Consider the following 16555-nt stretch of genomic DNA (forward strand, 5'->3'; position numbering starts at 1 on the left):
TGCTACTGCTAACTTCATGATGCAAAAATACAAGTTTGGTAGTTTAGGAGAAGCAAACAGATAAATCGAGTGCAGTGAGAATGGGGCAACTAAGAAGTGTATTTGGTAAAACAAGAAATAAAGTCAAAACTTAAGAAAAAAACTGAATAAACATTGAATAAAATAAAAGTAACCAGTATGAAAGAAGGTGAGGTGGTTTGGTCATACTGGAAAAATATGATCAAATTGCAAAATGAATATGTGGAAGAAGAGAATGGGTTGTGAAGAAGGAAAGGCAGGGGGGAAAAGCCTACTGCCAATTACCTCCACTAGACCAATAAGATCCCATAGATTAGGCCTCCTCCGAATTCCATCGGCCAGCCAATGTCGACTGGCAACTACCCGGAGGAGAGCCTTCTCGGTGGCTGCTCCGACCCTCTGGAACGAACTCCCCGTGGAGATTCGTACCCTCACCACCCTCCAGACCTTCCGCATAGCCCTTAAAACCTGGCTGTTCCGACAGGCCTGGGGCTAAAGACTTCAACCCCACTCGAATGGTATGACTGTTGTGCTTTTTAACGGTGTATTGTCTTCATGTTTGTAACTTGTTTATTCCTCCCTTCCCTTGAATTGTGAGCCACCCTGAGTCCCCCCAGGGAAAAGTGCGGCATACAAATAAAGTAAAATCTAAATCTAAATTTTGAGAGAAAATGTGTGAACAAAAAAGTGAGAAGTTTGAGGAATAATTATGGAGACATGGCAGAAGTAAAGGTTGTTTGCAAGCATAAATATGTTTTGAGAAGACAGATTGGTTATCGAATGCCTTCCAAACATTTTGAAGAAAACAACTGTATATATATATTTATAATATTATAGTTACTACTTTCTTATAATAAATGCTAATATACAACTGCAAAACCACTTTGGCAGGGTATGTACGTGTGCAAATATGTGGTTGTTGACACAGGACATTTTACCTGAAATTAAGTGATTCAACAACATCTGATGCATCAAGTATCCTCTCCCCCCTCTGTCTCTTTGCTAAGAGTTGAAGATGACTGGACAGCACATAATCAATTTAAAGCAACAAAATTGCATTATATTTTAAATAGATAGATACCTTTTAAATGCTTTATACAAAGATTTTATATACTGTATTTTTCGGAATATAAGAGGCACCTTTTTTCCTCAAAAAAGAGGCTGAAAATCTGGGTGTGTCTCATACATCAAATACAGCATTTTTTTTCCTCCCGAAGCCTCGCTCCCTTCACCAAAATGGCCATGCATACCCTTATGGAGGCTTTCAGAGAGCTCCTGAGGACTGGGGAGGGCAGAAATGAGCAAAAAATGGGCTGTTTTTTTGTCTCCCCAGTCCCCAGCAGCACTCTATAAGCCCCCCCCCCAAAGGCTATTCATGCCTTTTATTTGAAAAAAGGCATGTTTTTGCAAAAAATGGGTGGTTTGGGGGAGGTTTGCAGAGTGCAAAAAAAAATTTCCTTTCGGAAAGCTCTTTAATTAAGTGTGAAGTGTTAATACCACTTTATAATGCCTTGGTAAGGCCACACTTGGAATACTGCATTCAGTTCTGGTTGCCACAATGTAGAAAAGATGTGGAGACTCTGGAAAGAGTGCAGAGAAGAGCAATAAAGATGATTAGGGGACTGGAGACTAAAACATATGAAGAACAGTTGCAGGAACTGGATATATCTAGTTTAATAAAAAGAAGGACTAGAGGAGAGATGATAGCAGTGTTCCAATATCTCGGGTTGCCACAAAGAAGAGGAAGTCAAACTATTCTCCAAGGGACCAGAGGGTAGAGCAAGAAGCAATGGGTGGAAACTAATCAAGGAGAGAAGAAACTTAGAACTGAGGAGAAATTTTCTGACAGAATAATTAATCAGTGGAACAACTTGCCTCCAAAAGTTGTGAATGCCCCAACACTGCAAGTCTTTAAGAAGATGTTGGATAGACATCTGTCTGAAATGGTATAGGGTTTCCTGCCTAGGCAGGGGGTTGGACTAGAAGACCTCCAAGGTCCCTTCCAACTCTGCTATTGTATTGTATTGTAATTAGAGTGATTGATGAGAATTACATTGATCAAGTGCTGTGCTAGCAAAAAGTCTTAGGTGCTGCAGGTTGTCAGCGATTTCCTTCTCCAGCACATGGATAAATACATCTGGAAACATCTACCTACCCTACCTACTTTCTCTCTATCCATCTACCTACCTACTCTCTCCCTCTCTCCCTACCTACCTACTGTATTTCTCTCTATCCCTCTATCTATCTACCTACCTAAACACACTCTCTCTACCTACCTATTGTATTTCTCTATCTCTAACACTCTATCTACCAACCTACCTAATCTCTCTCCCCCTACCTACTTACTGTATTTCTCTCTCTCTCTCCCTCTCTCCCCCACTCTACCGACCTACCTACTTTTTTTCTTTTAAAGCCTCTTCAAAACCTTGGTGCGTCTTATACTCCGGTGCATCTCAAACTCTGAAAAATATGGTATTTTGACAGTGGCATAGTAGATCCTTCCTGTTTTATCTGGAGCAGATCATATTATCTCAAAAATAATTCTTCTTTGTTTCCCAGGGCTTTTAAATGTGGTGGTATTCTAACTGGAGTATCGGGGTTTATTGGAAGTGAAGGATTCCCAGGGGTATACCCTCCAAACAGCAAATGTACCTGGAAAATCACAGTAAGAAAGTTTGATATGACTACTCCCTACAAAGAATAATATGCAGGTTTACTGTTGGTTTCAGTTATATGATGGGTGTCTATAATATGATACCTTATATCTTATGCAGCAACCAAAAGCAGAAAATTTGATATTTCTTCACAAATGTTAATACAAATGTAATTTGTATTAGATGGAATGTAGATGGAATATAGTAGTGTTGGAATGGAATGTAGATGGAATATAGTAGTGTTCTTTAATGTACGATGAAAGCTTAGCTACTCATTTCAGTAGACTTTGAACTCTTGCTCTAAACCAAACCTGTTTGAAATATTTATGTCTTAACGTGATGGCCATGTTTACGCAAAATGTTTAAAATTCCCAAGGTTTTCACAATGTGCTGAAAGCTAACTATCCACATTAAACTAGTTTAATGTTTATGTGAACCCAGACCATAAGTTCCTTTTTTGCCATGCTTGAAACTGAGGGCAATAAATGCCTTAGAAGGAAAAGCTTTTGTGTGTTATTGGAAATAACACTTGATTACACTTGATCTTAGCCAAAAGGCCGAGAAGCGATGGTAATAGATTGAAGATGACATTTCTGGATATCTATGGAGGAAGCTTATTATATGTCTTCTCTGCTAAGAATGCACATGAAAAAGATGTATATTTGCTTCCCCTTAACATTTTTTTAAAAAGTACAAGATGCAACCTGCAAGAAAAAGATGAGATTGGAAGCACAATAATATTGAGGAACAAAATTGAATGAGTACGTTTCTTGTTCGTTCTATTATACTTTACTGAAGGTTGATAAAATTTAACAGCTGTTGTCAAACATTTACTATTAGATACTACACACTTTTAAAAATGCTTGTTTGAATTGGGCTTCATAGACAGGTCCATGGAATAAAAGAAACTAGATATGTTTAGCCCAACAAAGAGGTTTAGAGGTGACATGAAAGCCATCTTGCAATAGGTTGATAGGTTGTCACAGGGATTTACTTTTCATAGCACTTAACGTCAGAACAAGAAGTGGGTGGAAGCTCATCAGAGGGAGATTCAATGTGGAAATAAGGAGGAATTTCCTGACTTGCCTCCTAGAATTATGAATGCTTCATCATTGGAGATTTTAAAAAAAGATTGGACAACTATTGGTCAGGGTGTTGGACTAGAAGACCTCCAAGGTTCCTTCCAGTCTCGTGATTCTATGAATGCCTACTTTTATGTAAGAAAAGAATCTTCCACATGTAAGATTTTAAGAAATAATGTTTTTCTAGAGTTTAACTTTGCTTTATGGTGCATCTATTGCCATAAAACCAAAGTTTGTGGCACATGTCTTAGGACATTTATTTATTTTTATATCTCACCTTTATTATTTTTACAAATAACTGAAGATGGCAAACATATCCAATGCACTTTCCCCCTTCTATTTCCCATAACAACAATTCCCCCCTTGGGAGGCAGTTTAGAGTGAGAAAAAGGGACTGGCCCAAGATCATCCAGCTGGCTTTCATGGCTAAGATAGGACTAGAATCCACAGCCTTCTGGTTTCTAGCCTGCTGCCCTAATCACTAGACCAAATTGGTTCTTGGTTAATTGAAAGATGTATGGCCTTCAGAATAATGTTTACATGCATTGGATTTTATCTTAGAAAAGCATTTTATCAGGGCATAATAAAAAGAAAAAAGATGGAGACAATTGAAGAAACATGCCCTTCTTAGATCAAACAAGATAATTCCTTTGTTTTGGGCTACTAAGCAGTCCCTGGCATCCCAAAAACTCCTGTTGAAACATATTATGTTATTTCTGTGCCTTATATGATGATACCACAAGCACTATGCTCATTGGAGCCTTACTCTAAAGTTACTATAAACTGGATTTCTGCAAAGCCACTGTGTAAGGCTTAATTTTGGCTGAGTTGCTCATAATGATTCTGGTACCAATAATGGCAGCATGGTTTACACTCAGAGATCCAGCATGACAGATTCTAGCAGGCTGAAGCAGTTCTGTTACTCTCTCATTATATAAAAATGGAGACCAGAGTGCCTTGTCACTCAATGCATCGGTTGCACATATAAACAAGCTGTCTACCAGGCACATTACATGGTGAATTAGGGTCTTGCAAGATAGCATCTTGATAAAGGAGCAAGAAGGATTTAGAGAATGACAACCAATCAGTGCTTGATTCTCCACAATTTAGTGGAGAGATGCATTTCTTAGTCTTGGGGCAAATATTGTAGTGCTACTATCAGTTTAAGATAACTTTCATTTCCATTCCCAGATACAGGCTCTGGGAGACATTGGTTTTTTGCTCCGTTGCCTGGAATCTCTCCTACTCATGAAACTATACAAATTTAGTGCAAGTCTGCTATAGCATTTGGTAGCTTTTTTTAATCTCTAGTTGCCATTCCAGAGGATGCTTCTTGGTATATCTACTCTGTTTAGTATGTTTCCAGTCTTTGCTCAAAGTACAACATTACATTATTGCTACTGCATTGTTGTTCTATATTTCTCCTCTTAAAGTTGCCCTATGGTGGGATCGGTGGCCAATAAATTAATAATAAATAAATAAAAAGATGTAACTTCATAATTGCAGAAGCAGGAATTGAATAGCAGGAATTTAATACTAAATAGGGTTAAGATTGCTGTGATTGAAGTAACAGTGAAGTTGAGTGTTATTCTTTATAACAAAATAGTACATTACAACCAAGTGCTCTGTCTTTTATTTCTCTTGTATATTTTTCTAACTATAGAAGCCAGTCATTCAGCACATTGTATTATAGGCTTGACACAATCCATAAGTATAGTATTCCCTGAACTGTTTTTCTTACTGTCTCTTATATAGCAATTTGTAGAGTGCAAAATACAAGGCATCACATACCAATGGTTTTAAAATATGCTCTTTCTTGTCAGTCCTCAGTGATTTTGGAAAACTGAATACTCAATCTAGTCACAGAGTCTTTAGGAATATAATATAAAAATAATATTCAAGTCTTCAAATAGACAATTTTAGTAAAAATAGCAGAATTTATTACAATTAGTAAAGGTAAAGATTACCCTTGTACATATGTGCTAATTGTTCCCGACTCTAGGGGGCAGTGCTCATCTCAGTTTCAAAGCCAAAGAGCCAGTGCTGTCTGAATATGACTAAAATTTAAAAACAAATAGAACAAAGCTCCATTATTTTCATGTGGCTGACATGACTAAACACCAAAGGCGCATGGAACACTGTTACCTTCCCATCAAAGGTGGTTCCTATTTTTCTACTTGCATTTTTACATGCTTTTGAACTACTAGGTTAGCAGAAGCTAGGACAAGTAATGGGGGCTCACTCCATTATGTGGTGCTAGGGATTCGAACTGCTGACCTTTCTGACCGACAAGCTCAGTGTCTTAGCCACTGAGCCACTGTGCACCTTTTATTACAATTATAACATACAAATACGTTTTGATTTACCATTGCTATTATACATACAGATATGTTTTGAAAAGTCTTCCCAAGTAATTGACTTTAATTTTTAACCAGAAAAAGCCTAAAATTAAGTATTGTCTAACATGATGAGTAGAAAAGAGGTTGAAAATAATGGAGCTTTGTTCTATTTGTTTTTAAATTTTAAAATACATTTGTGAAATTAATTCTATTAAGAAGAATGAATGGTATAAGGATTTGTTAACTATAAAAGAAAAAGTACACACACAAAGAATGTTATTGTCCAGACTAGCATTTATGGAGACATCAAAGCTGGAGCAGAGAAGTTGAAATGAGATGAGAATTATTAATATTGAGGACACAATATGAAACACTAAGGTGTTCTATAAACTGAGACATTATCCACTTTATGCAACTAATGTAGAATCAGATTCTGAGTAGCTTAATTAAATATCTAAAAATAACTTTAGTTTCTGATTATTTAACTTACTAAGCCAAATGGAAACATTTCTTTTCTTTCTGAGATAGCAGTATGAGTAAATATTTATGTAAAAAAATACTAGCACAAAAATTAGTTGAACCTTACCCATACTCTCAAAAATAAATCTTATATAGTATATGGTGAGTAATTGTATTTTTTGATCCCAGTCTGTATTATCCATGGAAATTGTCCATTGAAAAAGTGAGTCATGATCAATTTTTTGGCAAAATATTCAATTTCTTGAAATGGTTGCTCTTCTTACTGTTCTGTGTAATTAATTGAAAAACAAAGCTGAGTAGCTGAAAGAGTGTTTTTTTAAAGAAACCTTTGGAATATATGCCTTGCAGTACTACAAAACTCAAATGGATTACTACATGAGCTACTGTTCCTTTGTATTCAAATGAGTGACAGGAAAGGGGATCATAAAAGTCAAGATACGGGCCACAATTATGCATTCAAAATCTCACCATGTTTTATAGGCCACACAACACACACAAACAGAGTAGAGCTTCCATCCCATGGTTGGGGCACCAGGTTGACTTTTTTAAATTCCAGGTAGGTACCCCTGTGTTCTAAATATTTTCTATTTCTTTTCCTTAGAAAATATGTAAAAAGTAGTTTTATTTATTTATTTATTCATTCATTCAAAAACCGTTGCCCATTACTTTTGTACCAGCATTATTCCTTTATATAACTTTGCAAAGTTGAATCAAACCATTACCTGTTTCTCTTTTTTCTATTGCTTGTATGGGCTTCTTCCTTCACTGGGGAGCCTTTCTTGCTTAAGTAGATTTCAGTATCTGAATAAACCAGTAGCAAAAGCAGGCACAAGGTGACAACCAGCCATAGTAATTAGCTATGCAACAAGCCATATCTTGGTAGATATGACTGCTCCTGCCTGCTCTGATTTAGAACAACAGTATTTTTTAAATGGCTGTGAAGGTTAGGACAGTTAGTAATTCTTCTAAGAATAGGCAGCCCTGCAACTACTAGGGAAATTAAGCTGGACCCCAGATTACTCCTGGCTGATATGAAAGTTTTCTTATTGCTATTTTGAAAAAAAATATAGGTGCTTTTCAAACATTGATGCTTGCCTTTTCCAGATAAGGAGTATTGTGATTTTCTGTATGAGAAGATTGGCTCACAGCATCAATATCATCATTAATTTGTTTGTGAGATTTATATCATGTTTCTTCATGGAGCATTGAGTCAATTTTGTTCAAGTCCATGTTTTCTCCCACTCTCTGGAAGCACAGGGTTAAATAATTTATTAAAATCTTGTAGTGAGATTCTGCTAAGTTTTCAGTAGTTGACCATTCTGAATAAAGCATGTTTTTGCTTTCCCATGCCTTGCTCACATTACAATACTGCAAAGCTTTCTATTCCTTCTCTTTATTTTTTTAAACACATTTATGTTAACAATGTAGCAATATTGCTACTTTGTTTCATTTATGTGTTATGTATGTCTATGCATACATTTTATTATAATTTCAAGAGAAAAGGAAAAGAAATGATGCTACTACAAGTAAACATTTAATTATGGTAATGAAGGAAACAATGAAAAACAGTATAAGCTGTAAAGTATAGGTAACAAATCCTGAATAACTGGCAAATGTAAAATGTTCTATCGCTAATATAGTCAAATACACCTTTGCAATTAATTATATAAGACATTTTATATCCAATTTCTTGGTGAAACAATCTATTGAACTGTGAAGATATTTCATTAGCAAAATTGGAATCAATATGAAGAAAAAGAAAAGCTATAAATAATAAACAATATGTTAAAAGTATACCATGGTACCTTAATACTCAACTGGTTTAGAACTCATCAAATTTGGTATTCAACGTGTTTTGGTGTAAAACTGGTTGTTTTGGTACTCATCATTTGTTTGGTACTTGACGCACCACAAAAGGCATTTGGGGGGAAGAAGAAGAAAGTGCTAGAGAGCATCCCTGCAACCTCCCACGCCACTCCATGCATGGATCCCGAGCCTCTTTACCACCAGCAGCACATGGCACTGCCTTGCTCATCACCTGATGTTAAGCTCAGGATCCAGTTTAAGTAGTGTCGGAGGTTCGCTTCTCTTATATGCGGATGAAATATTTCCTCTTCTCTTGGCTAGGAGTATTTATTGGCAGCTGGATTATTTATGTTCACTACTCATCTTACACAGAACTTTGCAGAGGGCATGACTGTAAGAAAACAGTATGTGATAAATACAAGAGTGGGGTTATTGATGGATCAGCATGTAGTAGCCTGTGTACAAGACAAACACTTTATTTCAGAAAATGTTTGTCAACCCAACCCAACAATCAGATGTATTTAGGAGAATGGGGTAATTTGCAAGGAGTTATAAAATGCCAGATGGAAGAAATTGCTCATATTGATCTTAGAACTGAACTAGAAGCAAGGAAAGAAACAACTCTGTTTGATAAACCAACTAGAGGAACTACTGTTCAAAAATTCAAAGAGATGGTCTATGGGCTTTTTAAAGTCTTTTGAACCAAAAAACACCACCAAAATTACCAAGGATAGAGACCAAACAGGTCAAAGATGCCCACAAACAGGCAAAACTGGGAGAACAAGGAAATCTTCCTGAATTGGTTAATCTCATCTTGACTGTGGCTGATGGGAATAAAGATGGTCGTGTTTCCTTGCCAGAAGCAAAGTCAGCATGGGCACTTCTCCAGTTAAATGAATTCCTGCTCATGGTAATTCTCCAAGATAAAGAACACACTCCCAAATTGTTGGGGTTTTGCGGAGATCTTTATGTGATGGAAAAAGTTGAATATACCTCTCTTTTTGGAATAATCCTTCCGTGGATTTTAGAACTTTTCATTCCTTTTGGTTTCAGAAGGAACATGGATCAATGGTTTACTCCGTTGTGGCCGAGAAAGGCAAAAATAGCTACAAATTCTAGGGCTTCTAGAATTTGTGGAAGACATTTTCCATGGACCGTATGGAAATTTTCTCATGTGTGATATGAGTGCCAAAAACCTGGGCTATAATGATAAATATGACTTAAAATGTTGGATATGAGAAAAATAGTGCCAATTTAAAAGAACTTATTAAAGATCGTCACTGCGAGTCTGACCTGGATTGCATATATGGCTCCGACTGTAGAACTGTATGTGACCAAAGTAAAATGAAATGTACTACAGAAATAATACAGCCAAATTTAGCAAAGGTGTGCCACTTGCTTAAAGATTATCTGCTTCTCGGTGCTCCTTTAGAAATACATGAAGAATTAGAGAAACAATTGTACTCTTGCATTGCCCTGAAAGTTTCAGCCAATCAGATGGAAATGGAACATTCTTTAATACTCAATAACTTGAAAACTCTATTGTGGAAGAAAATATCTCATACAGATGATTCTTAGGTGCTTTGTCTCAGAAGAAGATACAGTTGCTGCTGTAGGAGTTGACCACTTTTTATGAAACATACTTTATAGTTTTTGAAACATTTGTTGTTCTCATCTTTTATCAATTCTCTTTCAGACATGTTGTCCCCAATCAAAGAGTTATATGTGTACTTTAAATGTATGCCTGTCAGACTACTGAAGCCATATGGCTACAACACTCCTGGCTGGAAAGAATACTAATTCCCTGTTACCCTTTTACCCTTCACTGGCTTAAGAGATTTCATAAGAGCCTTCTGTTGGTTAGAATTCATTCTGTTTCTTTAGAAACTTACTAAAAGCCAAATTTATACATATGGAGAGAGCATTTGGTATAATCCCAGGAAATCCATTCTATAGAATTTATAAAGTCACATGTATTCAACTGAATAATTTCCTAAATGTAAAAAAAAAATCTAGCATTTGAAATCTATCCTACCCTTTTCCCTGATGTATTAATTATTAAAAACTGGGAATTCTTGAAGGAAAAAAAAAGGCATTTGGGGGCCAGACACAGAGGAAGTCAGCCATGTTAGGGAGGTCACTGACATAGGAAAAGGGACAGATAGGAAGTGCTGCCCGAATCAAACAAAGGATCACGTGGTAAGTCGCATGGTTTGTTCCTTTTTAGTACTTGTCGTGTCTTCCGGAACAAATTAAGGAGGAGTACTGAGGTAGCACTGTACTAGAAAAAGCTGTGGGACTTTGTTTTTATATATGACAACTATAGTAAAATTATTATATGCTCACAAGTGAAAAGGTTTGACACTATCCACAATGGAGGAATTTGATGATAGAGCTTATAGAGGTGGCTAAATTAACTCTCATCCTAGATCAGAGAAAGGACAGTATCTACATTTATGGCTGTCTGGAAATTATAGACTTCTTACATGAAACAGACAAAAATCACTTAGTATTTTGATGATTAGAAAAAATGGGTAATGGAAAAAAGAGAGTTTTTTTTATAATAGAGTAAGAGATCAATTTGTAATTTTATTTGCTGCAGAAGAAATCAGAAACCCTTTTTGTTTGTTTTTATGCTTTCTCATGCACTTTTCTTTGTTCTTTCTATCTTGTATTATAATTGTATTTTCTCTTTTTCCTCAGTTGGAAAGATTGAGGAGCATGTTATTTGTTATCCTAGTTCTTTCACATTTCTGCCCAGAGTCTCCTAAAATTCAAGGATTCTTTCAAGGTCTCATTTGGCAATATCATCTATACTATATGGATTTTAAAAAAGGATAATTGTTGATCAGTTTGAATAGACTTGGTAACCTATCCATGATATCCTACTTATAGGCCCAATGTAGACAATATGTTTCCTGAAGCATCATGTCATGTCTATTCCTTTTAAGGGGGAAACACCCATCGCTTCAAAACTCCTCTTCTTTCTCAGAGAGGCTCTTTGATTTTTTCCATCCCAGGGAGCCCAACTATTTTCTACAATGTTCTGTGTCTTTGTAGAGGACAAAAGAAGCAGAAACAGGCTGGCATACTCTTTATGTTCCAGGCAATGATAGTATTCAGAAGTAGCTCAGTCAAATGACATAGGCTGGATATAAGAAGGAGGGGCGATATAGCACAGATTTCCAAGATTCTGTTTTACAGCCAATCTCAATAAAGTGAGATTTTGGTTTTCCCATGCAGTAGATTTCCTGATTGGATCTATCTAGTGGAGCTGACAGGCATGATTTTGTTAGGTTGATTGCCTTAGAAGAAGAATCTGACACTCTTCCAAGTTCCATTGGCATCAAGCCTCTAATGTTTTTGTTTGTTTGGGACACATTTTTGCATGCAGTTTGCTTTTGCTAAAGATTTGGTTTTGCTTTGCTTTGCTTTTAATTTTTTCTGGTGTTGTCTTCACTTCTCTGCCTTCCTTGAAAGCTTTAGCTTTCTGTCTGGGAACCTGTTATCTTTCTTGAAGCCTTTCAGTGTAGCAATTTGTTCAATTTAAATGATATTTTATCTTTAAATTTATCCAAAATATCTATGATTTGTGATTAACCAATGGTAATGCTTTGACTATGGCTTATGAATATCATCTTGCATTAACTATTATTCTAATGCCAAAACCTACTCTCTTCCCTTAATCCTTCTTTCTTTCCTTATATTGCCCAGGTCTTTCATTTTGCTTGAAGTGTGCAAGGCAAGTTGAAAATAAAATTCTTGATATGGCTAAGCAACTTTTCTGGCATTCTTCTCAGCCCTTGCTTTCTTTTTTCTCCCTTCCCCCTTCTTAACACATAGTACTAAATTTGTCTGAAAAATTACTCTGGAAAATTTCATAAGGATTCTATAATTGGGTGTGGGTGTTCATGCATGCACGCATGTGCTTGCATGCTGGGATCCCTAGCATATTATCCACAAACACCAGTGTACCTTCCATGATAGACAACAGTCTCTCTCTCCCTCTCTCTCTCTCTCTCTCTCTCTCTCTCTCTCTCTCTCTCTCTCTCTCTCTCTCTCTCTCTCTCTCTCTCTCTCTCTCTCTCTCTCTCTCTCTCTCTCCCTCCCTCCCTCCCCCTCCCTCCCTCCCTCTCTCCCTCCCTCCCTCCCTCCCTGATGTGCCCCATGGCCACGTAACTGTGTTTTATAACATTTTTGCTGAAAACCTGCATTTGCTTCCAGCTTTGGGCAAAAAAGACCCTACAGTGAACAATTAGCATTTGCTAAATGCCGGCATTCGCTTAATGATCACAAAAGAAGATCATAATATTGGGTTGGTCATGTCAGTGGTCTGCTTTATGATGCTGTGTCTTATGACTGGAATGGGAAGGTTCCATTACGGTTGTAAGTTGAAGATTATCTATAATTGTGAACAGATAGGTTTTCCTCCATCCACCTACCCCAAGCATCTTTTTTGAAGGAATGTACACAATTTGCCCTCCACATTCCTTATTCCTGATTGACGCTAAAAGAATGGGGGTGTCTAATACAGGAGTACTGTATGAATCCTGATGATAAAAATATTTGGTTGCAATGCTAATTTCCACAGGGTCATATCTCAACATTTCCCAATGACATACCAAAGGTAAACAAAGATATCTAAGAACTACTTCCAATTTCTCTTTGAACAGTAATTGAACTGATGACTTCTGAATGTAAAGCCTGTATTTTAGTACTGAATTATAGTTTCCTGCCAGTAGGGCAGTTCTTCTATTCATATGATAGAGAATGTGAATATTTCCTCAGCAATACAATACCAATAAAGTGCAATGGCATAGTTCTCATGTCCTTACAAGCATAGTTTTAATGGACAAAAGATTCTGTGATTGTGCAGTTTGATGACCCAGGGAATATATTGTATTAACATGGCAAAAATATGGCAAAAGAATGAAGTGGTAGGTGGGACTAAATGGCATAATAATCTAAATAAATCAAAAAAGGCAATGTTCTTTACTACAGAAATCCATGCTTCCTCTGGAACGTATTTAAGATAACCCAAAGATAATTTTATTTCAAAATATCACCGCTAAGTGGTAATATCACAATAAAGCTTGAATAATGTTTGTAGATTGGAAAGGGGAGAGGTAACAAAATTTCTGCAGAAAACAAAGTTTTTGGTAAAGACTGCTACATGAGGAGGCTTGAGAAAGTGGTATCTATTTTATAACAAGATAATGCTTATAATATAAAAATAGATTTTATATCTTAAGAGCTGTTAATTAAAAAAAAAATTATTCAGCTCTGGTATCTTTTTTTTCTACAGGTTCCTGAAGGGAAAGTTGTTGTTCTTTCTTTTAGGTTCATAGACCTGGAAAGTGATAATTTATGTCGATATGACTTCGTGGATGTATATAATGGCCATGTCAATGGGCAGCGTCTTGGCCGGTTCTGTGGCACTTTCAGGCCTGGTGCTCTTGTGGCCAATAGCAATAAGATGTTGGTGCAAATGATTTCAGATGCCAATTCAGCTGGAAATGGCTTTGTTGCAAAGTATTCTGCAGCAGAACCACATGAAAGAGGTATTTTTCAAGTTTTTAAAGCCAAAATCTTCTGATTTACACTGTATTTTCACAGCAGGATTATTAAGAATAAGAGCATGTAGAATTTGATTTGCTCACCAGCCATCCAAAAATATATATCTAAAACAATTTATTCTTTACGAAGAAAATGTTAAAATTTAAAAATCATGTTAGAATTAGTCTGTTTGCACGAGGATAAGGTTTTGCCAAAATTATATTTTTCTGAGTGTGTGTATGGGGAGACAGAGCAACAGCAATCACAAACGTATTCTAAATTCTCTCAATTTCATAAGTATTTAAAAGGGGAAACTCATCTTGTGATATCACCAAGCCTCTCCACAATTTTTTTCAAAAGGGAGTGAAAATGTGACATCTTCATAATGACAATATAATTTCTCAAAAATGGCTAGATATCTAAAATCCAGTCTTTTGTATTTGGAGTTATAGTCTTTTCCCATAGGAGGAAGAGCAATAGCATGTTTATTCATGTACTTTTGTCAGTTAAAAATTATACATGTTCATGCTTTTTAGACTAAAAATGGTCATTGCTAAAGAGTAATTATATTTTTATATTTAAACTTCCAGAGTACAGGAAAATAAATAACTTTGAATGAGTATTATAGAGTCCTGATTCCATCAGACGTTATCCATCCTTCAGCCCAAAAGTCAAATAGTTCAGCAGCATAATAAATGTGGTCTCTGGTAGCAGAAGATGAGTCATAGCTATTGTTTCTGCTCCCTTTAAAATATACTTCAATTAAGGAAAGAATGTTAAAGAATTAATAGATTAAAAGACCATACCCTTCATATAAAGATTTAATAAGAATTGATAAGCAATTGATGTTTTGTTGATACTGTGGCTTTTCTACAATTTCAGTTGTAGAATAATGTAATTGCAATATATTATTTACTGATGTAATAGGTTTAGATGTGGATTGCCATGGAATTCACTTGAGAGTTGAGCAAATCTTCTATATGAAAAGACTTTATACTAGCTATATGTTCTGTATTTTTAGGAGACCAATATTGTGGTGGACGACTAGATAAACCAACTGGATCTTTTAAAACTCCTAACTGGCCTGATCGTGATTACCCAGCAGGGGTTACCTGTTCCTGGCACATTGTGGCTCCAAAGAACCAGGTGAGCTGTGCTTCTCTTTAAAAAAAACAAAACCCTAGTTTGATCTACTGTTAAGACAACAGGCAAGAAAGCAAGAGGTTGTAAGTTCTAGTCCCACTTTGGGCATGAAAACCAACTGGATAAGTTTGGACCTGTCACTCTAAGTCCAACTCACTTCTCAGGATTGTTATTGTGGGGAAAATATGAAGAAGGAATATGGAGTATGTTTACTGCCCTGTGTTATTTATAAAAATAATAAAAACAGAATTTAAAAATGCTTTAAAAATACACATCTTTAGACTTTGTCTATTTCTTTCCTATTTATAACACACACACACTTTATATACATTAACTATTTTATATATTTTATATGTGACCCAAGACTTCACTCAATGTAGCCCTTCACTCAATACAGGCCAAGCAAGCCAAAAGGTTAGTGAAGGGAGAAAGTCCCGATATGACACATGATGACACCCCTGGTATAGAGCATCAATAGCTTCTTTTAAGTGCATCCCATCCCAGTACAATTAATAATAAAGGTCTCCAAAAAGCAGTAAGAATAACCTTGGAGAACAGGAGGAAGAGTTGCAACCAAGACAATGTTTTGATAAAAGAAACTTGACTTTGAAGCAGAAATGTAACTTGAGTAAGAGGTTTGGATTTCACTTTCCCTAGAGGGGGGGCAGGAAGCATATTCCGACTTGCAAGATTCAGTTACTATAATCTTATAATAAAAGTAATACAAATATTTATAACTGGTTCCCTACATTGGTCTGTCTTGAAGGGTTGACCCAACGTCTGGTATAGTCTGTAAGTTACTATTAATTTATCCAATTAGAAAATATGGCACCTTGCATTAACAAAACTTAATTGTTATAATGAATTAGTAAATCTGTTCTCTCTCTAAAACATAATGATAGTGGAACAAGTCCAATCCATGTGGATTAATATTCCAACTTTTGAAAAGCATTTTCAACAAGTTTGCCAACAATGCACTAATTGTAACTGAGTTCAGCCACCTTGCTGCTGATTGTTTTCTTCGTCTATTTTTTTCCACCTTTCCCAGTATTAAATCCAGAGACCTGGATCTTGACGTAATGTGTCTAAAGTTGGATAATTTGAGCCTGGTCATTTGTTTCACAAGTGCGAACTGGGTTGATGTGTTCAAATACACTGGTGGTGTTACCTAATACGGTAATGAAATATCTGCAGGAAAAATAACCAAGCTTAGAGAGCACCAAGAACTTCATAACTCAAACCTGAGCTATAATTATTCTCTTCTATTGATATATTTTGTTTATTATATTTAATTTTAGTTTCTTTTTTCACTATGTTCTTTGACTTTTACATCTACATTGTCCTCTTTAATGTATCCAATTTTGGCATTTCAGCCTCCACAAGGAACACATCTTCTGATATTTGGTCAATGATTGTATGGCAGCCAAGTACTGTTTACCATTGCCTTTTCCTGCGCAATCTCAATTGATAACCTTAC

General features: G+C 36.1%; 2 protein-coding genes across 2 annotated transcripts in view; both read left to right on the forward strand.

The window, feature by feature from the left end:
• Positions 1–16555, forward strand: part of PCOLCE2 (procollagen C-endopeptidase enhancer 2) — a 28978-nt gene that overhangs the window by 4589 nt on the left and 7834 nt on the right. Inside the window, exons 2-4 of the mRNA XM_014054841.2 lie at positions 2578–2683; positions 13685–13940; positions 14957–15081. Of these exons, the coding sequence (XP_013910316.2) occupies positions 2578–2683; positions 13685–13940; positions 14957–15081 (487 nt within the window). The remainder of the gene's footprint in view (positions 1–2577; positions 2684–13684; positions 13941–14956; positions 15082–16555) is intronic.
• LOC148043584 (divergent protein kinase domain 1A-like) lies at positions 8652–10456 on the forward strand. The gene is given in 5 exon segments (XM_087726144.1): positions 8652–9071; positions 9146–9487; positions 9489–9597; positions 9600–9629; positions 9632–10456. Coding segments are annotated over 5 exon segments (1212 nt in total). The 5' UTR covers positions 8652–8666; the 3' UTR covers positions 9958–10456.

The sequence above is a fragment of the Thamnophis sirtalis genome, unplaced genomic scaffold, assembly GCF_051295495.1.
Source record: "Thamnophis sirtalis isolate CommonGarterSnake01/CBP01778 unplaced genomic scaffold, rThaSir2_p1.2 scaffold_11, whole genome shotgun sequence".
In the NCBI taxonomy this organism is placed as follows: domain Eukaryota; kingdom Metazoa; phylum Chordata; class Lepidosauria; order Squamata; family Natricidae; genus Thamnophis; species Thamnophis sirtalis.